Raw genomic sequence first — 22,004 nt, forward strand, 5'->3', positions numbered from 1 at the left:
TAATTTATTTTCTTCAACTGAACTTTCATGTCCTGAGTTGGCATCGGGAGGATATTAAAAACCACAGTACGACTTCCTATCACATTAAAAAAATATTTTTTTAAATGATCATTTATGTCATTTGGTACCGATTTATTCTCAAACTTAGGAACCTTAGAAACAGCTGTAAAACCTGATTTATATTTAGACTGCTTTTCTCCCATCGACCTCCACAAATTGACGTCAATGATCTCTTCATCTAAACCATCTACCTGTCTCTTATACCCCACCTTTCCCACTTTCTACATAACAACAACTTATTTGAGGATTGTCAGTCAGGATTTAGAGTGCATCATAGCACAGAGACAGCACTAGTGAATATTACAAATGACCTTCTAATTGCATCAGACAAAGGATCTGTCTCTGTACTCGTCCTGTTAGATCTCAGTGCTGAATTCAACACCACTGACCATCACTTCCTATTACAGAGACTGAGACATTTAATTGACTTTAAAGGAACCGTATGGCTGGTTTAAGTCCTATTTATCAGATCGATCCCAGTTTTCACATGTTAACGATGAATCCTCTATGCACGCCAAAGTTAGTCACGGAGTTCCACAAGGTTCTGTGCTTGGACCAGTTTCATTCACCTTATGCTTCCTTGTGCTGGCAATGTCATTAGAGAACACTCCATAAACGTTCACTGTTATGCAGATGATACCCAATTATATCTATAGATCAAGCCAGATGAAACCAACAAGTTAGCTAAACTTTAATTATGCCTTAAGGACATGAAAGCCTGGATGATCTGCAATTTCCTGATATTATACTCAGACAAAACTTAAGTTATTGTACTTGGCCCCGAACACCCCCAAAACAAATGATCTAATGATATAGTTACTCTAGATGGCATCGCCCTGGCCTCCAGCTCCACTGCAAAGAATCTCTTAGTTAATCATATGTCCTTTAACATCAATGATTCCTCGAGATTTAAATTAAGGTTGAATGAATGAATGAGTGAATTATACTGTATCCTCTCTACTTTATCATTCACCTCCAAACAGAGCAGCACAGTCCTACTTTCAGTTTTAATCATTTACCCTTTGCTCTGGAATGTGAGTTGGTTACTCATTGAAAAAATGTCAAAGTTAATGAAACTGCTTCGGATAACGCAAATCAAAAAGGCCACTTGTTTGAAAGGGAAGGAAGAACCAACTTTCATGGATATAAAGTATTTTAACTCGTTGAACTCAGCTTTGGAAAAAAAAGTTTTTTTCCTGCAAGAGTTGTTTCAGGCCGGATTCATCCACACCAGAGAGCTGCACCGCTGTATTTTTAGCAGAGCATAGGCGGTAATCATCTTACTCCTTTGGGTGTACGGCTTGCGACTTTCTGGTCACCAAGTTCTTTGTGGTTAGTTTCCACGGAAACCAGACGAATGAGTCATTCAACAAGTTCAGCCAATTCGGCTCTTCAGTTTGGGAATGGATTTCCATCTCTCTCTCTCTCTTTCCCCACGCTACAGGACTGGAAAATGGAAATAGACAGAGAAAACGGTGGCTGGATGGTGGCACACTGCCCAGTTCTGTTCTTACTAAATCTGCCCTCTGTTCCTCCTCCTTCTCTGCCACCTACACATCTCCATTCTCCCACACTCCTGTTTTCCCTCTTTTCATCTATCACTCTTTCAATTTCTTCCATTCTCCCTCACATTCACTTTTTTTCACCACATTTTTTGTTCTGTCACCTCTCCGCTGCCCTCGACCTCCGCAGCTCTAAGCTCATTGGCAGCTCACACCAGTGGCAAGACTTCCAGTAACTTATTAAAAAAAAAAGAGATTTTCTGTTCCCAGAAGTCATTTAAGGTGACATTAGTTTGTTTACTAGTCCTTCATGTTCTGTGATGTTGTGAGAGGCCAAAGATCTTGTTTTTGGTGACTCAAGACGTCAGTCAGCAGAGCATTTACTCGCCACTGTTTGGATTTTGATTGCAGCCTTTGATTGTGAACACTTCCTGTGGGCAGCCTGTTATGTGCATCTAGGGTAGAATGTTTATTCTGACAATTACAGTGAATCTACTGCAGCTTTAATCAGTTATTTGTTTTTCCACCAGCGTACTTCATTTCTCCTGTCACGGCTTCCATTTCTCTCCGTTTACTTTACCGTTACTTTATCCCGCCCTTCACTTGCTGTCCTTATGTCTCCCAACTTGTCCTGCACACAGACACACACCACACCCTTCTCCTTCCACCACTGGTCCCTCACTTCTCCCCTCCTTTCGCTCCCACTGGGAGGAGGCCCAGCAAGTTGGGAGCACTGGACTGACTCACACCCGGCACACCCACCAGATGTGTGGGGCAGAGGGAAACATCAAGAATGTTTGTTTATGTGTGACAGAGAGCGTGAGAGATGATTCATGGTCTATCTATGTTGAGCCTGTTAAATGTTTTACTGGGGAAAGGGAGAAAGAGATGAAACAGTGGCTTTCTGGCCTGACTCAGTTCTGAATAAACTCCTACGCTCCAGCGCAAACTGTTTATCTTAACTCATGATAGCTGCTGATGATAACCCTTTACAGGCCTTGAATAAAAGGATCTGAGTTTCTGTCAAACGAAAAAGGAGGCGGTTCACGGATTTCTAAACTCCGGGTGATGCAATGTCCCTGCAACATCTGGTATCAGGAGTTCAAGTTTAACACGTCAAATGCAGTCACATTTTTCTGGGATTGCAACATTTCTCTGAGATTTGGCTGCAGACGCTCAGGGATGACCACATGGGCGGCACATTAAGAATCACATGTCACCGCCCTGACAGATCATATGGTTACAACTCCTTCTCATCCCAACTCGTCACACTATGCCGCTTTGTCACACCCCTTGGCGTCACTTTATTTTCGCCATTAAAACCACTATAGTTACACTTGGCATCACTTTAGGATTAGGCAACAAAACAACTATAGCTAGGTTTAGGGAAGAAATACATGGTTGGACTTAAAGCCCCCCACCAGCCAGGTTTACTTCCTGTTTTTTTGGTTAACGTTCTTTTTCAAACAGAGAATGGGGGTGTGGTTAATAGTCAGACGTAATTCATTACCATGGCAACCAGATTGCATCGTTTTTCATCCCAGTTCAGATGAAACAAGTTTAGATGAAACAGGAGAGACTTCGGAGAGCAGGTCCAAAGCACACTGGAGCACACGGATTTAAGGCAGTAAACTTTATTAAACATTAACGTTTCGATGCCAACTGCGTCTTCATCAGAAACACACCGACTCTCTCTCACTCGCTCTCTTCTTCACTGCCTCCTCCGCACGCCGGCCACATCACACCGGAGGACGGATAGACATGTTGCAAAGGTCCGCTGTTTGAAATGCAGTTTTGGGACGTTTTGGAGGTGCACCGCGAACCAGCACCGGCTGCTCTGGCCTCAGCTCCCAGCATTCCAATTATTATTAAACTTACAGAAACATTAGCCGACCTTCCACATTCTCTTTCCTCCTCTCTCTCAAACACATACAGAGCGAAGCAACGCAGCGCGTCCGTTTCTGTAACTGCCTGTCCTCAGTCCAAAAGCCAAACTTTATTGAAAAAAGAGAAATTGTTTTATTTCCAAAAATTCACTTCATGTTTTTATCTAACGAAATATTCTGTTTTAGTCCATTTTTTCATCGTGCAGCCACTCAAAAACAACAGTTTCACCGCAATTAAAAACTGTTTTCTCTCCTGCACACACCTGTATTAAAGCTTCAGTAGGCAACAATTTTTTGGCAGCATTGGGCAAAAGTTCCATAATAACCTTTCAGCATATTATAATTCAAGTGTTCTGAGAGATAACTAGACCCCTGCACCTCCTCATGGCTCTGTTTTCAGGCTTTAGAAAATCTAGCCTGTGATGGGAGACTTTGGCCAATCGCAGGTCATTTCAGAGAGAGAGCGTTCCTATTTGCTGGTGGGTGGTGCTTGGTATTTCTTCAGCTGCTCTCAACATGGCTGTCGGGTCACAAACTTTCTCATTTTACAGTTGGAGTTCGCGAGTGATTGACAGCTGGCTCTCATAGATGGCATCTGGACGGCAGACTCCAGATCAGCTCTGACTGGTTGCTTTCCTCTGATCTGTGAAATCTTGCAGATGCCATTAGGAGCACCGGAGGACACCAGAGGACACCGGAGGACACCGGAGGACACCGGAGGACACAGAGGCACATCATTTTTTTTCAGATTACCTGTCTCATGCACTACTGTCAGGATATATTGAATTTAAAAAGTTATAAAAACAACTTTTTTTAATCATATTAGCTCCATTTCTACCTACTGCTGTTTAAACGGGATGGTCTAGCAGCAATCCAACAGCACCATAAATCACATTTATATAAATATAAATAATAATGAAAGAGGCGAGAGATGAGGAGAGACCAGGGTGTGTTTCTTTTGTCTGAAAACTCTGGTAGCTGACACTATGATACCCGACAAATTAAGAAGACATTTAGAAACATTGAAACATATAAGGGGGAGAAAGACAGAAAAAGTTTGTGAACCGCTCATTTAACGAGTTAGGAGTGAGAATTTGTAGGAGTACGGTATCTTTCCTAGCTGTGTTGCGTCCAGTTTTACTCAGGTTGCTTAGATTCTTTGGTGATTAATGACTAAGCAAAGTGAATCCTCAGAGAGCCCCCTCTCTCTCTGTGCTGAAAGAAAGGTATGAGGGCCTGAGGAATTACAGGCATGCAGCACAGACATGCACTTGTGTCCCTTTCCCCCACCCCTATCTGATTCTATTCCCCATCTATCTCCTACTGTAGGTCTATCAGTCCCACCATCCTTTCTTTTTCTACTCTTTCTATGGAATACCCTGTCTCTCTGGTCTGTCTGCCCAGCTTCTGTCAGCGAGGCCAGAATACGAAGTGTGGGGAGTGATAGAGCCCAGCTACCACAAAGGCTCAGAGTGTTAGGAAAGACAGCTTTACGACCTCACCCACAACAAAAGATAGCGAGACTGGGAGGAGACGCTCACAGCAGACATGCACACTTTACACAACAACAGCCGTGGGGCATTCCAAATTGCACTGGAAACTGGCACAAATAAGGAAACCATTGCTGGTTGTAAGATGCAGTTGTGAAACCAGTCTTGATTTGAATCTGGCAGAATGGTTAATGATGGTGTCTGACATTATGATGATGAATGGTGGATTGATTGGTAAAGGTTGAGTTCACGCTGTATAATCATCCCCAACTGTCCAAAAATGTCCCAGCCAATTATCGAAATCTGTCGCTTCCCGCATCTCTAGAACGTATCAAAAGCCTATTAACATAAAGTCATGCGGTGATTCAACTGAGACCAAAAGAGGTCAATTTGTGTCAAACAGCATGCTGGAACTAGACGAACTAATGTGAAAGTAAATAAACAGGAAGCAGCAGACTGCTTGGACGTGGCATGGGAATAGAGGCCTGCTGCTTATTATGGGATAAGGCTAAAGAACGGCAGGTCAGAATGTGAATTTCTCGGAAGCCAGAAGAATTTCCCGCACACACAGCAGACTTGGGGGGATGATGGCAGGAGGCCAGACAGCCATCAGTGTCTCTGTGCATAACAGGGAAGAAGACGAATGATATATGATAATTTCATCATTGTTTTTATTCTGTGTATTGTTCCGACCGGTAACACCCACAGAACAAAAAACAGGACTCAACAGCACGACTCAGAGCAAGGCAGGTGCAATCAAACAGTCTTTACTTGCCAAACAGGTTTGGTACACAGGTGAGCAGTCAGATAGGGGCAACCAGCTCCGACAAGGATAAGGTGAAAAACATGGTCCGGTAAAAACAGACTGAGTTCAGAAAAACCAAGAACACTGGGAAATCGCCGGAACGCTTGACTCGGGGACAAAGACGAACTGGCACAGAGACAGGGGAGACTAAATACACTGGGGAGGTGAGGCCAATTAGGAGCAAGATGAGAGGTAAGTAACATCAAATAATGTTTAATATTTATAATTTGAGATCGGTGCGGCAAGGATGGACTTCCGAGCTGATCGGGGGGATGTAAAAAACACTCCTGACATACCTCAGACCACGGGAATATCTGGAAAGATCATCTTTAGAACCATCAAAAAATCTGGGCTTTGCTGACGGTCGTCGGGAGGGGGAGGGGGGAATTGGGCCCAAAATCGGCTTGATTCTCGTGTAGTGTGTGTCCGGCATTATACTGAAGTATACAGAGAGGTCTAAGTATATTTGGCGGCTTATGCTTACTTTTTGATAGAGTAGCCTATTAGAGGGTGTGATAGTTATTTGGCGTATGTTTTGATATTAATTTACTTTAAATCTTCAAGATTCGCAAGTTAATCGTTATTAATCGCTATGCTGTCCTCACTCAAAGTTGTTGCAGGCAACGTGTTTTTCAGCTATACAGCCAGCTCAACAATATATTCTCCAGCATTGCATTCTCCAAGGAACAGACGAGTTGTTGTATTTGGCAGGATTTAATGGAGGAAAATATGTAATTTTGTAAAACTGAAAAAGAGCACAAAATACAAACATCAGATAAATGTGCTTGTAAGTACTAAATAATATATCAATAGAGAAAAGATCACTAGCATAACTAACAGGTGCATAAAAGTATATTTACACAAGAACCAATGCTTTAAACATCAATAAATCTCTATGTAGTTGAAAACAAACTAACTATCAAAATACTGTACTCAACCTAAGAAATGGTGACATAAACATGTTCACATAACTGTGATTAGTGAATAACTTACAGATGAAGCCGGTTTTGTGGATTTATAGCACAGGATTAAGAAGATTGTACACAGATGATTCCCTGAGCAAAAAGGAGCTTCTTGAACACCACTTCCTGTTATTCTTTGTTTACAATGACCTCACTTCCTCTTCAGTACAGCTATTTGCAGACGCCACTAGGGGGTGCCAAAGGACATACAAAGGGAACACTTTACACTGGTTCCAATACAATCGCATTGTCCATAGTTAATCGCGATTAATCGCAAATTAATCCCACATTTTTTATCCTTTTAAAATGTAACTCAAAGGGAGATTTGTCAAGTATTTAATACTCTTATCAACATGGGAGTGTGTAAATATGCTGCTTTATGCAAATGTATGTACATATTTATTATTGGAAATCAATTAAGAACACAAAACAATGACAAATGTTGTCCAGAAACCCTCACAGGTAGTGCATTTAAAATTAAAATATGCTCAAATCATGACATGTCAGTGTGTCAGTGTGCTGACTTAACTATGACTTGCCCCAAAACTGCATGTGATTATCATAAAGTGGACATGTCTGTAAAGGGGAGACTCGTGGGTACCCATAGAACCCATTTTGAGGTCAAGGGACCCCTTTCAAAATGGCCATGCCAGTTTTTCCTCACCAAAGGTTTGTGTAATTTGGAGCATTATTTACCCTCCTTCCGACAAGCTAGCATAACATGGTTGGTACCAATGGATTCCTTAGGTTTTTTAGTCTCATATGATGCCTGTATCTTCACTTTAACTTTAAAACTGAGCCACCTACAACCTAAAAACCACAAGTTGTGTTAAAGAAATTAGTGGCGTTAAAACAAATTTGCATTATTATCGCATTAACGTTGACAGCCCTAGATATAATGTTATGTAATATGTTAATTATTGAGCTTAGGCAGGCAGGTAGGCAGGTTTTGTTCCCTTTGGACACAGCTAAGCTAGCCGTTCCCCCCGTTTCCAGTCTTTATGCTAAGCTAAGCTAACTGCTGGCTGTAGCTTCATATGTAATGTAAGGACACAAGAGCTATATCAATATTATCATATAACTCTCGACAAGGAAGCGAATAAGCCTATTTCCAAAAGCGTCTATATATTTCTTTAATGGATTTATGAATTATGAATATGAAATAATATATGTCCAATAATCAATTTTTCAAAAAAAAAAAAAAAAAAGTCACAGGCATAATGTTACACTTTTGTTGTTAATTTTATTTTTGTTACAAAGGTTTTTTCCTCCAGTGTTTTAATAAGCAGCAGCCTCTTCAATGGATTTGATGTCCTTGCTCTCTGACACCACTTTGCCATCCACCAGAGTCTGAGTGACTGTCACCACTTTGGTCTGGACCATCTTCGGATCAATTGCATCGCAGAGACTGGGAAAATTAACAAAAGAGTAAAATCAATACAGAGTTGTTCTTTGTAAGGAGTAAAACAAAATGTATTCCTAATTCATACACTTGAATTAGATCCTTTGTGTCACTATATTTGGCATCAAATATAAAGTTATGTGGTATCCACATGCTGAAATGAAGCAGTTGGAATGAAAGTCATGGGAGGAGTATTGTACTGAAGCAGATTAACTACTTTTACTTTTCATATCAACGTTGATTCGTGTTTGCATGAAGCTAATTTGAATCAAATTTGCAAAAGCTCCCCAGAGACGAACAAAGCTGCACTATCAGTCAGCTCACAATGCAGAGCGACGAATGTTTGGCTTTCAGCAAAGGTACGATCGAGCAGTTGTTTTTTTACCGTTTCACCCAAACTTTCTGCCTCCTCTCCTCATACTCACTCGAAGTCTGCCTCGCCGTCCAGCAGCCTCCTGTACTCGGCGATCTCGACCTCCAGTTTCACCTTGATGTTGAGCAGGTGCTCGTACTCTCTCGTGCTGTGCTGGATGTCGTTGCGGATCTGAGTGAGCTCCTCCTGCAACCTCAGGATGATCGCGTTGTACTTCTCCACCTCCATGTTGTAACGCATCTCGATGTCGCGCAGGGTGGCCTCCAGGGACGCTTTCTGTCAAGAGGCGAAGAAAAAAGCTTGATTACGCAGTCGATCGATGAAGTAGGGAGACCAAATGTTTTTTCTGGGCTTTCTTGCCGAGTGTTAGGTAACAAGTTTGATGCCAGTCATGTCTGTAGGATAATTATGCACTAATCACTAACGCTCTTACCATACTAAGTGTAGACTGCAGTTCAATGTCCAGTGCCTGACACCTCCTCCTCGTATCAGACATCACAGTCGTGGCTTCCTTCAGAGCTGTTGTGCTCTCAGTCACTTGGCCATGCACCTCTGTGATCTGGATACATGATACAAATACATATAGTACACATGAAAAGGTTCTTAACAAACACAGCTATGCCCTTACAAAAAAAAACTTTAAATAAGGGAGTATGCCCTCAGTTTACGTTTTATGTACTTATCTGAGATAAACTTAACAAAGCTATACTTAAATATACTTGGCTTATACTGACAAGTATACAGAAAAGTCTAAATGTACTTGGCAAGTATACAGAAGAGTCCGCGTAAACTTGTCTTATACTGAAAAGTATACAGAAAAGTATATATATAAGTATATTTGGTTAAGTACTATAAGTTAACTTAAAGAAAATGTACAAGTGTACTTCAAAAACTAGTAGTTTACTGAGTGTACTTTAAAACCAAAAAGTGGACTACAAGTATATAATTAGCAGTATACCTATAAGTTCACTTGTAGTATAGTTCATAGTTGCAGTACAAAATACAACTTGGATGTAAACTAGTTGTGTACTCAAAGTTTACTACTCTTACATTTAATATATTTATAGTACTTTTGCTTTCAATACTTAAGCAAATTGAATATCGGAAAATGAATGATGATTGATACTTAGGTACAGAAAATATCAGATGCTTTAAAACTTTAACTCAGGTAATATTCTAATAGGTGACTTTAACTGGTTAGATATCTGTACTTTTACTCAAGTGTGGCTTTCAGGTACTTCATCCACCAAAAGTATACTTAAAAGTATACTTTTATAAACTAAAAAGTGGGCCAATTTAGTCCCAAAAAGTATTGAAGTAGTACACTTACAAATAAACTACTAGTACATTGATATTTACTTATTACATACAGTATACTTGGGAATATATTTTAACTATACTTATGGTTACTTTGTAACTTCTTTTTTGTAAGGGTATTCAACCCAAAATGTATTTGACGAATATTGGCATTGACGAATTACCTGAGCTTCATGCCAGTTTTTGAGGTCCTCCTGGTTCTTCAGTGTTATCTTCTCATACTTAGCCCTCATCTCCTCCATGATCCTGGCCAGGTTGTGTCCTTTAGCAGCGTCGACATCTACGTGAACGTCTTGGGTGATCTGGGCACGCAATTCCTTAACATCCTGTTGAGTGGGGAAATAGTCAGGGAGTGATTTCCTGAACAAGGTTAGAGGGGTTATCCTGTTCAAAGAGGTCCTATATTTACAATAGTATTGGGAATATTGAATATGTTTTTTTCTCTTCATATCGCTCTCCCGTCGTTTAGTTGGATTAGGCCAAATGCAGCTGTTTTCATACAAATAATTTCTGATCAGTGCCCCTCACCGCCATGTGGTTCCTCCTCAGAGTGATCAACTCTTCCTTCAGAGACTCAATATCGCTCTCCAGGTGCAGGCGAACAACGTTGGTGTCATCCAGAAGCTTCCTCAGTCCGGCCACATCAGCCTCCACCGTCATACGCATGGACATCTCGTACTCCATCCTAACGATACATACTGTATATCAGATATATGTTGGATGTTGGATGGAGAGCCTGTTTCATTTTTCTACGCGAACCTGAACACTCACTTGACTCTGAAGTCGTCTGAAGCCAGGCTTGCGTTGTCAACAGCGATAGCAAGATGCGAGTTGTCCTTCATCATGTCAAATATCTGAAAGAAGTGAAATCATTTTGTATATATTTCAGTGTGTGAAAGACAAAGAAACTGCAGTCACACTATTCTCCCACAGTCAATTTGATGGACTGCAAACTGTAATTTTCAGTTTGATATGTTGTAAAGATGAAGAACTGACTTTGATAACAAGCTGTCATAAAAGTCATAAAAGAACAAAGAAGTTTATCTCTCATAGCTCGACATGGAGGTAAAGATAAGAGTGAGACTACAAGTAATAAATGTTGTGAAATCAGTCAGTTGGAGAGATCCATGAACACGTTGGAGAGAAGGATGTATGATAATATAAAAAAAAGTGCTTCAGCCTGGAATGATTTTTTCCCCCGACATTACAGTATGTGACATTTTCAAGGGAAGGAAAGTGGACAGAGGATTAAGATCTCGGTCAATAAAAAGTTCTGCATAGAGAGTTCTTTAGAAAAACTACAATTTAACAGACATTTCTGAACATTAGTTTGCTAAAGCTACCTCTCATTATGTAACACATATAGTTACCCTTGGCTCGCTCGTTAAACTGTCACCACTCTTCCAGCGCACTTTCTATGTGCATTTACTGTTGTCGTGGATGGGTCACCTAAGGAGACCAAGATTTGTCCCTGGCATTATGTTATTAAATATATGATATAAAGAAATCTTTTCTTTCTGTCTTTTTACTTTTTTTTTCTATTAAGTGACTAAATAAGACACATCAAGTCTCATTAAAGGTATACTATTTAGGAATTTTCAAAAAAAACATGTATAGACTGATAAAAAAATAATAAAATCTCTCTCAATCATCACTTATGACCCACTAGAAGTGTGTGGTGGTGTCTGTATCTGTGTATGTAGCTTGTATTTCCTCTTTTCTTCTTATTTTGCTGTGTTCAGGACGTTTCTGTGCTTCAACAATAATGTTTTATTTCCATGACTCACTGCTTTGCTCTCACTAACGCCGCTCCCTCTCTTCATTCACTCTATAGCTCGCTCGATCATTGCAGCTCTCTCTCCCCATAGAGGAGGGGGCCAACTTTGAATGCGGTGTGTTAACAAACAGCAACCAACAACTGTTACATATTATACCTTTAAGATTTCCTGATTGTTTCATTTACTCACCTTGGCCCTCAGATCCATGATGGTGGTGTTGTACTTGCCGAAGTCCTTCTCATCCAAGGGGCCTCTCTTCTCGATGGTCTCTCTGATCTTGATCTCCAGAATGCCGTTGGCTTTCTCCAGATTCCTCACCGTCTCCAGGTAGCTAGCCAGGCGGTCGTTCAGGTGCTGCATGGTTAACTTCTCGTTGGTGATGGCCAGGGTTCCAGAAGTGGACCCAGACGACGAGGATTGGTAGTCATACCCACCCCCAAAGCCGCTGCCGACCCGTGTGCCGTAGGCCGTGGAGATCCTTATCCCCCGGCCACCTGCCCCTCCGCTGACACTGTGGGCATAGGCCCTGTCCATCGGTAGAGGTCTATGAATGGCCCCCGCATTGGTCGAACGGCCACCAAGAATTTGAGAACTCTGGCGTCTAATCAGGGGCTCCATTGCTGATCAATTAGAGGAAGAAGCGATGTGTCCGGGTACAGAGGAGATTGGCAGGTGAGAGTGGAGGACCGAGGCGAGTCTTCTTGTCTTATATACCACTCTGACAGGCAATATTCCTTCCTGCCACTCCTCTCCTATCTATATTACATTTTTACCTTTAGCCTTCTTGCTTAGACTTTGTCCCCAGAACACCCACTGTCAAAGGCAAAAAGGTATGCTGACATTTTCATATTGATAATGTGCAGTCAATGAGCTGTATCTATGGTAACCATGATATAAACAGCAGCTTAAAGCATAAAGCTGGCCGTGTTCAATATCATGTCAACAAATTCCATGAAAAGACTAAGAATAAGAATAAGTAATAATATCCAATGCCTGATACCTTATTCCTCTGTGCCATAGAGTCCCATTATTGTCCAAAAACTACAAAAAACGCACCAGTGAGCCACACTGGGGGACATGTTCCGTCAATATACTGAACATGACCATTTTCTTTCAATTTTGAATCGATTCATACACCGTTTTGATGCTGTAAATACTCACCAGATTACTAAATGTGAATTCATCCACAGCTGAAAGTAGTCCACAACAAATGCACTATTTGTTTGAATCATGTTTATTAAAAACTGCAGTGGCCAGTTATTCATTATTTCCCTTCTTTTTTTTTTTTTAAAACAAAGTGCCCCATTTCTTAAGATTTATGTCTTTATGTTATGTTTTTTGTTTTTTTTCTTTCATGGAATTTGTTGACAATAAGAGAAACATAGATTTACACCAGCCTGATCATTTAGCTGGGTATTCAGACCAAGGGGTTAACAAAGGTAAGGCCATGTTGCTTCAGGTGCCCGTGAGACGATGAAAAACGATCCAGGAAGAGTAACACGAGTAATAAATACGGCTTATCAGATGCTAAAATAGATGCACGGCGGTTTATAATAGTAAGAGGGAGGGATTTTACAACTCTGGAATGTTATCGCGGTCGGCAACAATCATTTTATTCCTCATCTCTACGATCGCAGTAAGCAATAGAATTACCCCGTCCAGGTCACAAAATAATCTACCAGGAATGTGCACTTGCATGGTAACGGTTGGTCCGCTCTACATAGCGAGCCTGCATTGGCGCAACCACTCTACCAAATGTTTTTTCACAGGTTGTTAATGTTGGTCTGAACTCTGCAGTAAGATACCCTTTATGATGTTTTTGACTCTGTACAGTGATTGTAAAGGTACATGTAGCAGTGCACCTTTAAAAATGGAGAGGAGGAAAACTGCAAGCTAAAATTACCAATGGATTAAGAATGAAGGATCTAATGCTCATCATATATAGAGTGCTACAGGAATGAGTCCTTAAACCTGGCAATGAGTTAGCACTTTAGCACTTCCGGTTCCCCTCGTCTGGAAGTCAATGTTGTTTTTGAATGGGTTTTTAGTTTGAAGCCTGAAAAAAGGTCTGTGGTTAACACAAGAGATTTTAATGTTTTGTTCTACGATATAAAATACGTCAGTAAATATCCCACTCGTGAATTTTGAATCTTTTACGTGTCTTAAAAAAGTGGCTAAATGAGACTACTAAACGTCATAACGACTTGTCCGCCTTTACAGCCTTGTTGCGTTCATGTGACCGTAGTTTAGTTTGTTTATAGCCTTACGTTAGCTTCACCTTCACCTTGATGATATGATATGATATGATATGATAATGTGTAAGTATCATAGAGGTGTATTTGTCACAAAGCTTATTTTCGGCAATAATCCAAAACCCAATGGAAAAAATCCCATTGGCTTTTTGTCAAGGGATCCCAGGGCGATGCCAACTTCCTGGTTGGCCTACAAAAACAGGACATCCCTGGAGCACTCCATTACGTGTTTCCTACATATTTATAGTTTAGACACCAGACTGGAGTTCAGTGTGTCATACATTTCATTCCTCTCAAGAATTCATATATTGCTATCGAGAATGAATGAATGGTAAATATTCCTGTCACTGTCTGCTACCGTAATATGCTTGATTTATTCATTTTATGCCCCCTCTGTCATGTTAAGATAATATAATCTGATATATCTGATGTAAATTATTTTCAGTATCAAACCAAACAACATGTTGACACCATGATAAATTTCTTAAAATGGACTTTATTGAAATGTCTGAACATCACAGCGCAACAGGCCGACTTAACTGGACAGAAAGAAAACCAAAGATGATGACATAAAAACATAAAAAAAATGTTTTGCATTTATTTGGACTCTTATTACTTTGAAATATGGGATGTCTTTAATTAGTTTGTCTCTGAAAAAAAAAAGCTCTCCAATTCTGAACTTTGTAAACATCTGCAGGTCAACACACAAACATAAATAAATCATGATGAAATAAATATTTGATGATTTAGTTTTCCTCTGATCCAGTTTTTTTCATTTCATCAACCTGTGGAACAGCTGATTATCCAGGAAGTCAAACTAATTGCAGCGTCAGCTGAGATTACGGTTAGTGCTGTGTGACTAAGAAAAAAGGAGAAAATGTTGTGGGAAAAAAATATAAATTTTGGCCAATCATATGTTAGTGTTATGATGCAGTGACAGTGATTGTTGGGAGTGTCAGGTGGTTGCCTCTGCTATTCAAAGATCTTTGGTATTTGTGCTGGAGGAAACCACCTTGCCATCCACCAGGGTCTGTGTGACAGTCATCACTTTGGTCTTCACTGTTCTCTGGTCTTCCAGAGCGTCCTGGAGCCTGAATGGAAATATGAAGAACAAATTAATTGTCAGCTAGGTTCTATTGACAGATTTAATGGTTCATTTTGCCTCCGCGGGTTTTATTTGGACAACTCTGTCATTATAGAATCATTAATCCACTCACGTGAAGTCCTCCCCGTCCAGCAGCCGTCTGTATGTGGCGATCTCAGCCTCCAGCTTCATCTTCATGTTGAGCAGGGTCTCGTACTCCTGCGTCTGCATCTGGATGTTGTTACGCAGCTGCGTGAGATCGGCCTCCAGACCCAGGAGGATGGTGTTCAGAGACTCGATCTCCATGTTGTAACGCATCTCCGTGTCCCTCAGTGTGCCCTCCAGAGAGCCTTTCTGTGAGAATGTGAAAGAAAAGAATGGGTTAAATTTTTTTACAGTGAACCCAACTCGCCGATGACAGCTCCATAGCGAGTCACCGGAGTGTAAAGCTTGTGTCAACAAAGTCGACGTGAGAGCCTTGAAGTGAAAGTGCTGAGTTAGCCTCTGCAGCGTGTGTTGAGATAAATGAAGTGTGTGCTGACTGAGTGCTTCTCACCAGGCTCCTCTGTGACTCCAGCTCGATCTCCAGGGTTTGCATCTGTCTGCGCAGGTCGTTCACCTCTGTATGTGCACCCTTCAGGGCCTCTGTGTTCTGGGTGACCTGACTTTGCACTTCTGTTATCTGATGGAAGGATTTAGATCAACAAGATAAGCAAAACTCAACTTAAGACTCACTCATTTCAACAGGGACTTTGCAGGTGATAGTTTCTTGTTAATCGTTTACCTGAGATTCGTGCCATGTTTTGAGCTCATCCTGGTTCTTCTTTGCCATATTCTCGTACTTGGCCCTTATTTCTGCCATGATCTGAGACAGGTCCTGTCCTTTAGGAGCGTCAACATCCACACGGACTCCTGACTGGGCGATCTGGTTACGAAGCTCCATAACTTCCTAAAGAAATAAAAATGGATAGAGGGGTTAATAGACATAATAACAAATCTAGAGCACTTCAATCAGTTCAAGTGGATAGAGCAGTACTTGGAAAGAGGCCGGGGTAGATGGATTGGTCAAACAAAGACAGGACTTTCACCCCGGAGACCACTGTTTGTGTCCTGTGTGAAACCAAGTCAACGTTGACCTATTTTAAGTACGTAACATTACTATACCGCATACGTAATGTAGCCTACTTAACTATGTAGCAATCATACTTATTTTCACCCAAACCATGATCAAACAAACACAGGACTTTCACCCCAGAGACTGCTGTTCATATCCTGTGTGAAACCAAGTCAACGTTGACTTATTATAAGTACGTAACGCTACTACGTCATGTACGTAGTGTAGCCTACTTAACTACGTAACAAACATACTTATCCTTAACCCAAACCATGATCTTTTTTTAAACCTAACCAAGTAGTGTTGTTGATTGTATGTATGTAACGATCAGAAATATACATGTGCAAAACTAACGCTAGAGGGATTCCTAGAATGTCATAGTTTGAAGCGTTGGGTCACTGACCAAGCTGCCGTATTTGACGATTTGGGATAGAGCGGAGCTTAGATCCTACGGAAGACTTGTTTTATTGAGCTGTGACCCAGCTGTGACTCCTAGCCTCTTTCAACCATAATCGCATTATGGTCAGGTAAATATACAGAGGGTGCATCTAAACCACTATCTGGGGCCATAAAGACTTAATTCTTTCAGTAAACAAATGCTTGCGTGTTGGCTTGTGCACTTAAATGATAGTCATTTGAATTCTTTGGTGTTTTCTCTATTGCCAAATATGGATGGGGACCATTTTTTACGATGAGGCTTCCCACAAAATTCACATACAGATATTTCAGATTTCTTAACACACCGCCCTTTTTCCACTGACGTTTTCTCAAGCTTGTTTTCAACAACGCCCTGCAGCCTGTCAGGATGTGTCGGCTGCATGCAGTCGTGGCGTAGTGTGCAACATAGTATACTGTACGGCACCCATGGGGATGATGTTAGAGGGGATTATGGAGAGATAAGCAAATATTTATTCAGGCTTTCTGTGTGGCTGTTTGCTGAAATGATGTCCAGAGGTCTTTTAAACGTGGCTTTTGTTTGGAATTTATTAGACTTTGTTGAAAGCAGCACTAAAAAAAGTCAACACTGGCGCAGCATAAATACGACCTTTGACACTCGCAGACAAAATGTACAAAACCAGAGCTTAAGTTTATGTTAAAGGCCCTGGAAACCTATTTTGTAAATCAGGTTGCTAATGTTCTTTTCTTTGGTTATTTCAGAGATTTCTACCTTTCTGTTTTTGTCCTTGCTTTTTTCACTGGTTTGAAGTCGGAAGCTGGAAAAATGCGATGTTAACATGCACTGATTAAAGCTTGGGTAGGTAACGTATTTTAGAAACCTTTTTTGTTATAATTCTTGAATTCTACATCCCAACAGCAATAAATACATGAAAAGCTCTGCCAAAAAAAAAAAAATAGAATCTGCTATCTGTGGCTGTTGCTTTCATTGGCAACACTGGACTGGGTTTTTCCGTTGGATAACTTTTAAAATCTGGCTTATTCTTGCTGGTTGCTCCATTGTTACCTACCCACGCTTTAAGATGAAACTCAACTTTCAAGTTGAAGTTTGGATTTGAATGCCCCCCCTTCCCAAATAGAAGTTTATTCAAGTGTGTTATTAGTATACTTATTTTAAACTTAAAGTAAGGGAGTATACTTTCAGGTGACTTTGTATGTACTGTACTTATCAGAGATATACTTAACAAAAGTATACTTAAGTATGCTTAGTTTATACAGACAAGTATACAGAAAAGTCTAAGTATACTTGGCCTATACTTGTACTTAATCTTTTGATCGAGGTATACTTAAGAAAAGTATAATTAAGTATTCTTGTCTTATAGGCCTACGGAAAGGTGTACTTGGCTTGTAGTTGTGGTTACTGTTTGATAGAGTAGCCTATTAAAGTGTGTGAGAGTTTGTCAACGAATGTTTTGATATTAATTTACTTCAATTCATCAAAAATTTGCTACGTTTTTTGGATTCTTTGTTCACCGTGCAGGCATGTGAGAAAAATTTATTATTTTTTTATCATCACTCATTGGCTAAGTACTATAAGTTAAAGTATACAAAGTGTACTTTCATAAACTAAAAAGTGGGCTACAAGTATATAACTATTAAACTAGCAGTATACCTATTCTTTTGTAGTATAGTTCATAGTATAGTTGACAACAAAAGACAACTTAGATGTAAAGTTGTGTACTCAAAATTTACTGTTCTTACACTTAAAGTGCACTTAAGTGTGGGCCAATTTAGTCCCAAGAATTAGTACACTTACAAGTATACTAGTTCATTGATAGTAGTTTACTTACTACATAGAGTATACATCGGGGAAATATACTTGAACTTTACTTGAAGTATAGTTCCTAAAATAAACTTGAAGTATACTACTTTTTCGTAAGGGCCATCATACTCACATTTTCATGGTTCTTCTTGAGGTGGATGAGCTCCTCCTTCAGGGATTCAATCTCGCTCTCCAGGTTCATGCGGCTCATGTTGGTGTCGTCGATGAGCTTCCTCAGGCCGATGATGTCGGCTTCCACAGACTGGCGGATGGCCAGCTCAGACTCAAATCTACACAGCACAGGGCAGGGCAGTAAGGTACTGTACCTTCAAAGCCTGGCACAGCTGCTCACATTCACTTTGTAAATCTACTCATCAGGTCTTAACTGAATAACTCAATGACTAAAGTTACTGAATGGACCTATACTATTTTTTAATTATCTTTTTTAAGCTATCTTTCCTTCAAGGTTAAATATACATGGTCAGCATACAATATTCTATTTGCCAGCTGTGTTTGCTATGACATTTAATTGATGATACAAGTGAAACGCCTCCGCCGGCTATGATGCAAAGGTGATGATTTATGACTACAAGACAGACACCCTGTATTCATCCCACAACCCATTCAGCAGTAAAACGGGTGTGCCCGCAGCTGTCTGGCTTAGTGTTTTACAACCTCTGCGGCACGGCGGGTGGAACTTACTTCACTCTGAAGTCATCGGCCGCCAGGCGAGCGTTGTCGATGTTGAGAATCAGGCGGGCATTGTCAGTGGTGGAATCGAACACCTACAACAGGTCGACAAAAGAAAGAGGTGGTAAGAGGGCCAGCACAGACAACCAACAGAGATGGCAAAACAATGATGAACTATTCATTTAATGAGAGTCCACTAGCTTCTTTAAAATATTGTGAGAATTCTACATAAGAAAGAAATTATATTGAATCTGTTAAAACTGGTTTGAAGAACATTTTAAAATTCAGATTTGATCAAATGACATTGGGTGTTTATTCCAGTGAGATAAGTAGTAATGTTTTTTTTTTTGGAGAAAGTGTCAATGTCTGTGTGTAAATGAGGACAGTGCCAGCGGGCCGCTTCAAACAAAAAAACAGACAGTTGCAGTATTTTTTAGCAGTCACGGTACGGTAGCTAAGGGCTGGGATGGGTGGCAGGGGAGGCATCCAGGTGACAAAGTCCACCAGCCAATAAACAGCTGCCAGGCAACGGCTGTGCTGTCGCTGCTTAGGAACAGGATCTATCCTGTCAGCAGGAACAAGGCAGGTGATTTGCATGAGGAAGGTGGTGATGTCGGTTGCGGTGGTGCTTGTGTGTGTGTGCGTGCGTGGTCATGTGAGTGCGCATGCATGTGTGTGTGTTTGCACGGGAAGTTGACTGTGCGTGCTTTACCGGACAGGGCTGGTTTAACATTGGCGGGGGAGTCTGTGTTGTTTCAGATGGGGGTGCTGAGGGTGGAGGGCACCATTATAGAGTGATTGTTGCCTCATGCCAAAAGGAAAATTAATCTATTTTGACACTGCGCTGTTTGGATGAACCTCTCAGCTGTTAGTAAAGTTGAGAAGATTTTGCGAAATAGATGTTAAACTCCTTCTTCTTCTCCTCTCGTTGCCTCCCCCTTTTGTCCAATTTGTTTGTGGCATCATTTCAAATGAGGGTTTGCTGACGTCGATGCTGCTATCTGTGTGACTCCCACAAGGACAAAGTTTCGAAAAAGAAATGCTCTTTGTGGGCACACTTTCCCCATAATGGGAACATGGAAAAGTAACAGTTTTCCCATGCTGAACTGCCACAGTAGACACTCTGTATTTAGGTGTTTATCCAGTTGCTCCATTGGGACCAACTGGAATGTTCCATTTGGAAACTGCACATAATTTGCAAAGGAAAATGTAGCTTTGAATGAAGAGTGGCAGCAGGATGAGGAGGGTTACACAGTCCAGTCCTCTTTCAGTTTTTTCTTTCTTTGGCATTCAGTGGTACAAACCCTGGAATAAATAATTTACTAATTTTCCTGGTTGTGGACACTTTCTTTCTAAAATTCTAGTTCTAAAATCTCTCTGCACCAGTTAGCTGTGCCGGATGTATCTGTATGGGGCGTACAAGGGATGTCTGAAATGAATTGTGTTATCAGATTAATTACTTCTAAAATGCAGAACATAAAGAAACAATAAGCTCCACCTTGAACGTTCTTATTCACATTAAGTGAGTTGACTTTCCTCCTTCCGTCCCTTATCAGCTTCTATTTTATGTATACACAGTAGAAATGACTGTACTGCGTGTTCAGTCCTATTGTCCGACTAACAACACACTGTTTGTGTTACGCTAAACAAAGAGGAAATAGGTAGTTAAAGTCATGATGTATGGGCCTGCAAGTTGACCCTTTACAGCCTGTGAAGTCCCTTGATTCTTGTTTTTTATTGTTTCTCTCTGCTTTCCTGTCTCTCTGACCCGTGATGCTCCAACATTCCTCTGCCATACTGTTTCCGGTGCAGCCCTTTGCGCCCGGCACCCGGAGAGACGGCCGGCACTGTGCCAAGCAGTAACCCTGGGTACTGATGGAGTTTCGTTTAGGTCAAGGGGCACAGAATATATTTGAATATATTTAAATACGTTTGCAGTGTAAATACCCTCAAGATATATTGTGCCTTAGACTTTTTTACAACTTTCTTGCCCAATCACACTTACACCACATCTTCTCACAACATTTATCACCTCATAACTCACCCTGGGTTTCATCCATCCACATTACCTCCCTCCCTCCCTCCATTCATTCAACCTCTCTTTTGCTCAACACCTAATAAATCAACACATGCACATCTTCTCCCCAACCTCCTCCTCACCTTCCTCCTCAGGTCATCCAGGATGGCCTGGTACTTGCTGTAGTCTCTGAAGTCAGGTCCGCTCTTCTCCAGGGCCTCCTTGATCTTAATCTCCAGCTTGTGGTTGGCCTGCTCCAGGTTCCTCACCGTCTCCAGGTAGTTGGCCAGACGGTCGTTCAGGCCCTGCATGGCGAACTTCTCATTGCCCATGATGTCGGCGCTGTTCCCGCTCACCTGGACGCTGCTGGAGAAGCCCCCTCCTCCGGAGCCCATTCCCATGCCGGCTCCCAGCCCACTGCGGGAGGAGATGCTGATGCGGGCCCCACCGGCCCCACCATGGATAGTGGGGGCCCTGTAGACGGGACCAGAGGTACGGCTGAGTGATGCACCAGGAGGCCTGCTGCTAGTGGAGGAGCGCATAGAGTATGTAGTTTGCTTGGAGGTTTTCATTGTGGCTGAGACTCAGTGAGAGAGAGAGAGTGAGTAAGAGAGAGCAGGCACGGGCTTGGTACGCAGGAATAGGAGCTCACAGACACAACGCAGGAGGAGAGGGAAAGCTGTTAAACTATATAAACCTTGTGGGCCCTCAGGTCCGCCCCTAAAACCACTCCCCCTCACCCTGAGTCACCTCCCTCTTTTCCACAGGCCTAAACCGCAGGACTGCTCACAGCATGCCTTTGTCCTTCACAGCCCTCATAAGTTGGTCAATTCTGAAGACTCAATGGAATTCAATAACTTGGAGATTTGCAGTATTTTATGAAAATAAAACATCTTTTATCCGACATTAATGATACTAAATATTACTTTGACTTTATAAAGTCCAAGAACATCATTTTATATTTTTATTTCAATAATTCCCCTGAAGTCAAGATATTAAAAAAAAAAAACATTTCTTTTTCCATATGTTTTTCATAGTTTTTGGACAACTATGG

General features: G+C 41.2%; 2 protein-coding genes and 1 long non-coding RNA gene across 4 annotated transcripts; 1 reads left to right on the forward strand and 2 right to left on the reverse strand.

The window, feature by feature from the left end:
- Positions 1-5,689: 5,689 nt before the first annotated feature.
- On the reverse strand, positions 5,690-12,259 carry LOC141772215 (keratin, type I cytoskeletal 18-like). 2 transcript variants are annotated; one of them, XR_012594874.1, is made up of 9 exons: positions 11,765-12,259; positions 10,569-10,651; positions 10,326-10,482; positions 9,962-10,123; positions 8,914-9,039; positions 8,533-8,756; positions 7,999-8,113; positions 6,946-7,337; positions 5,690-6,333 (listed from the first exon to the last, which is right to left on the reverse strand). XR_012594874.1 is itself a non-coding variant. In XM_074642987.1 (7 exons), exons 1-7 carry the CDS (start codon positions 12,191-12,193, stop codon positions 7,984-7,986), a joined length of 1,311 nt encoding a protein of 436 aa, XP_074499088.1. In that variant the 5' UTR covers positions 12,194-12,258; the 3' UTR covers positions 7,948-7,983. The 2 variants fall into 2 exon arrangements, 1 of the variants encoding a protein (XP_074499088.1); XM_074642987.1 differs by lacking the exons at positions 5,690-6,333; positions 6,946-7,337 and having other exon boundaries at positions 7,948-8,113; positions 11,765-12,258.
- On the forward strand, positions 5,796-14,533 carry LOC141772217 (uncharacterized). The gene is made up of 2 exons (XR_012594875.1): positions 5,796-5,935; positions 11,777-14,533. It is a non-coding gene; the product is annotated as an uncharacterized LOC141772217 (long non-coding RNA).
- krt18a.1 (keratin 18a, tandem duplicate 1) lies at positions 14,304-21,629 on the reverse strand. The gene is made up of 7 exons (XM_074642988.1): positions 21,094-21,629; positions 18,946-19,028; positions 18,377-18,533; positions 15,696-15,860; positions 15,468-15,593; positions 15,045-15,265; positions 14,304-14,918 (listed from the first exon to the last, which is right to left on the reverse strand). The coding sequence occupies exons 1-7, from the start codon at positions 21,520-21,522 to the stop codon at positions 14,804-14,806; spliced, it is 1,296 nt and encodes a 431-aa protein (XP_074499089.1). The 5' UTR covers positions 21,523-21,629; the 3' UTR covers positions 14,304-14,803.
- Between the last annotated feature and the right edge of the window lie 375 nt (positions 21,630-22,004).

Source organism: Sebastes fasciatus, chromosome 8 (assembly GCF_043250625.1).
Source record: "Sebastes fasciatus isolate fSebFas1 chromosome 8, fSebFas1.pri, whole genome shotgun sequence".
Lineage (NCBI taxonomy): Eukaryota > Metazoa > Chordata > Actinopteri > Perciformes > Sebastidae > Sebastes > Sebastes fasciatus.

Bases quoted from the DNA above. Each gene is read 5' to 3' on its own strand.
- LOC141772215 (XM_074642987.1), bottom strand. From the start codon at position 12,193: ATGGAGCCCCTGATTAGACGCCAGAGTTCTCAAATTCTTGGTGGCCGT. The intron at 10,483-10,568 runs GTGAGTGTTCAG...ATGTATCGTTAG, and splicing joins TCAGACGACTTCAGAGTCAA to GATGGAGTACGAGATGTCCA. The intron at 8,757-8,913 runs GTAAGAGCGTTA...GCCTCTTGACAG, and splicing joins TGCAGTCTACACTTAGTATG to AAAGCGTCCCTGGAGGCCAC.
- krt18a.1 (XM_074642988.1), bottom strand. From the start codon at position 21,522: ATGAAAACCTCCAAGCAAACTACATACTCTATGCGCTCCTCCACTAGC. The intron at 18,534-18,945 runs GTAAGTTCCACC...TGTGCTGTGTAG, and splicing joins GCCGATGACTTCAGAGTGAA to ATTTGAGTCTGAGCTGGCCA. The intron at 15,266-15,467 runs GTGAGAAGCACT...ACATTCTCACAG, and splicing joins TGGAGTCACAGAGGAGCCTG to AAAGGCTCTCTGGAGGGCAC.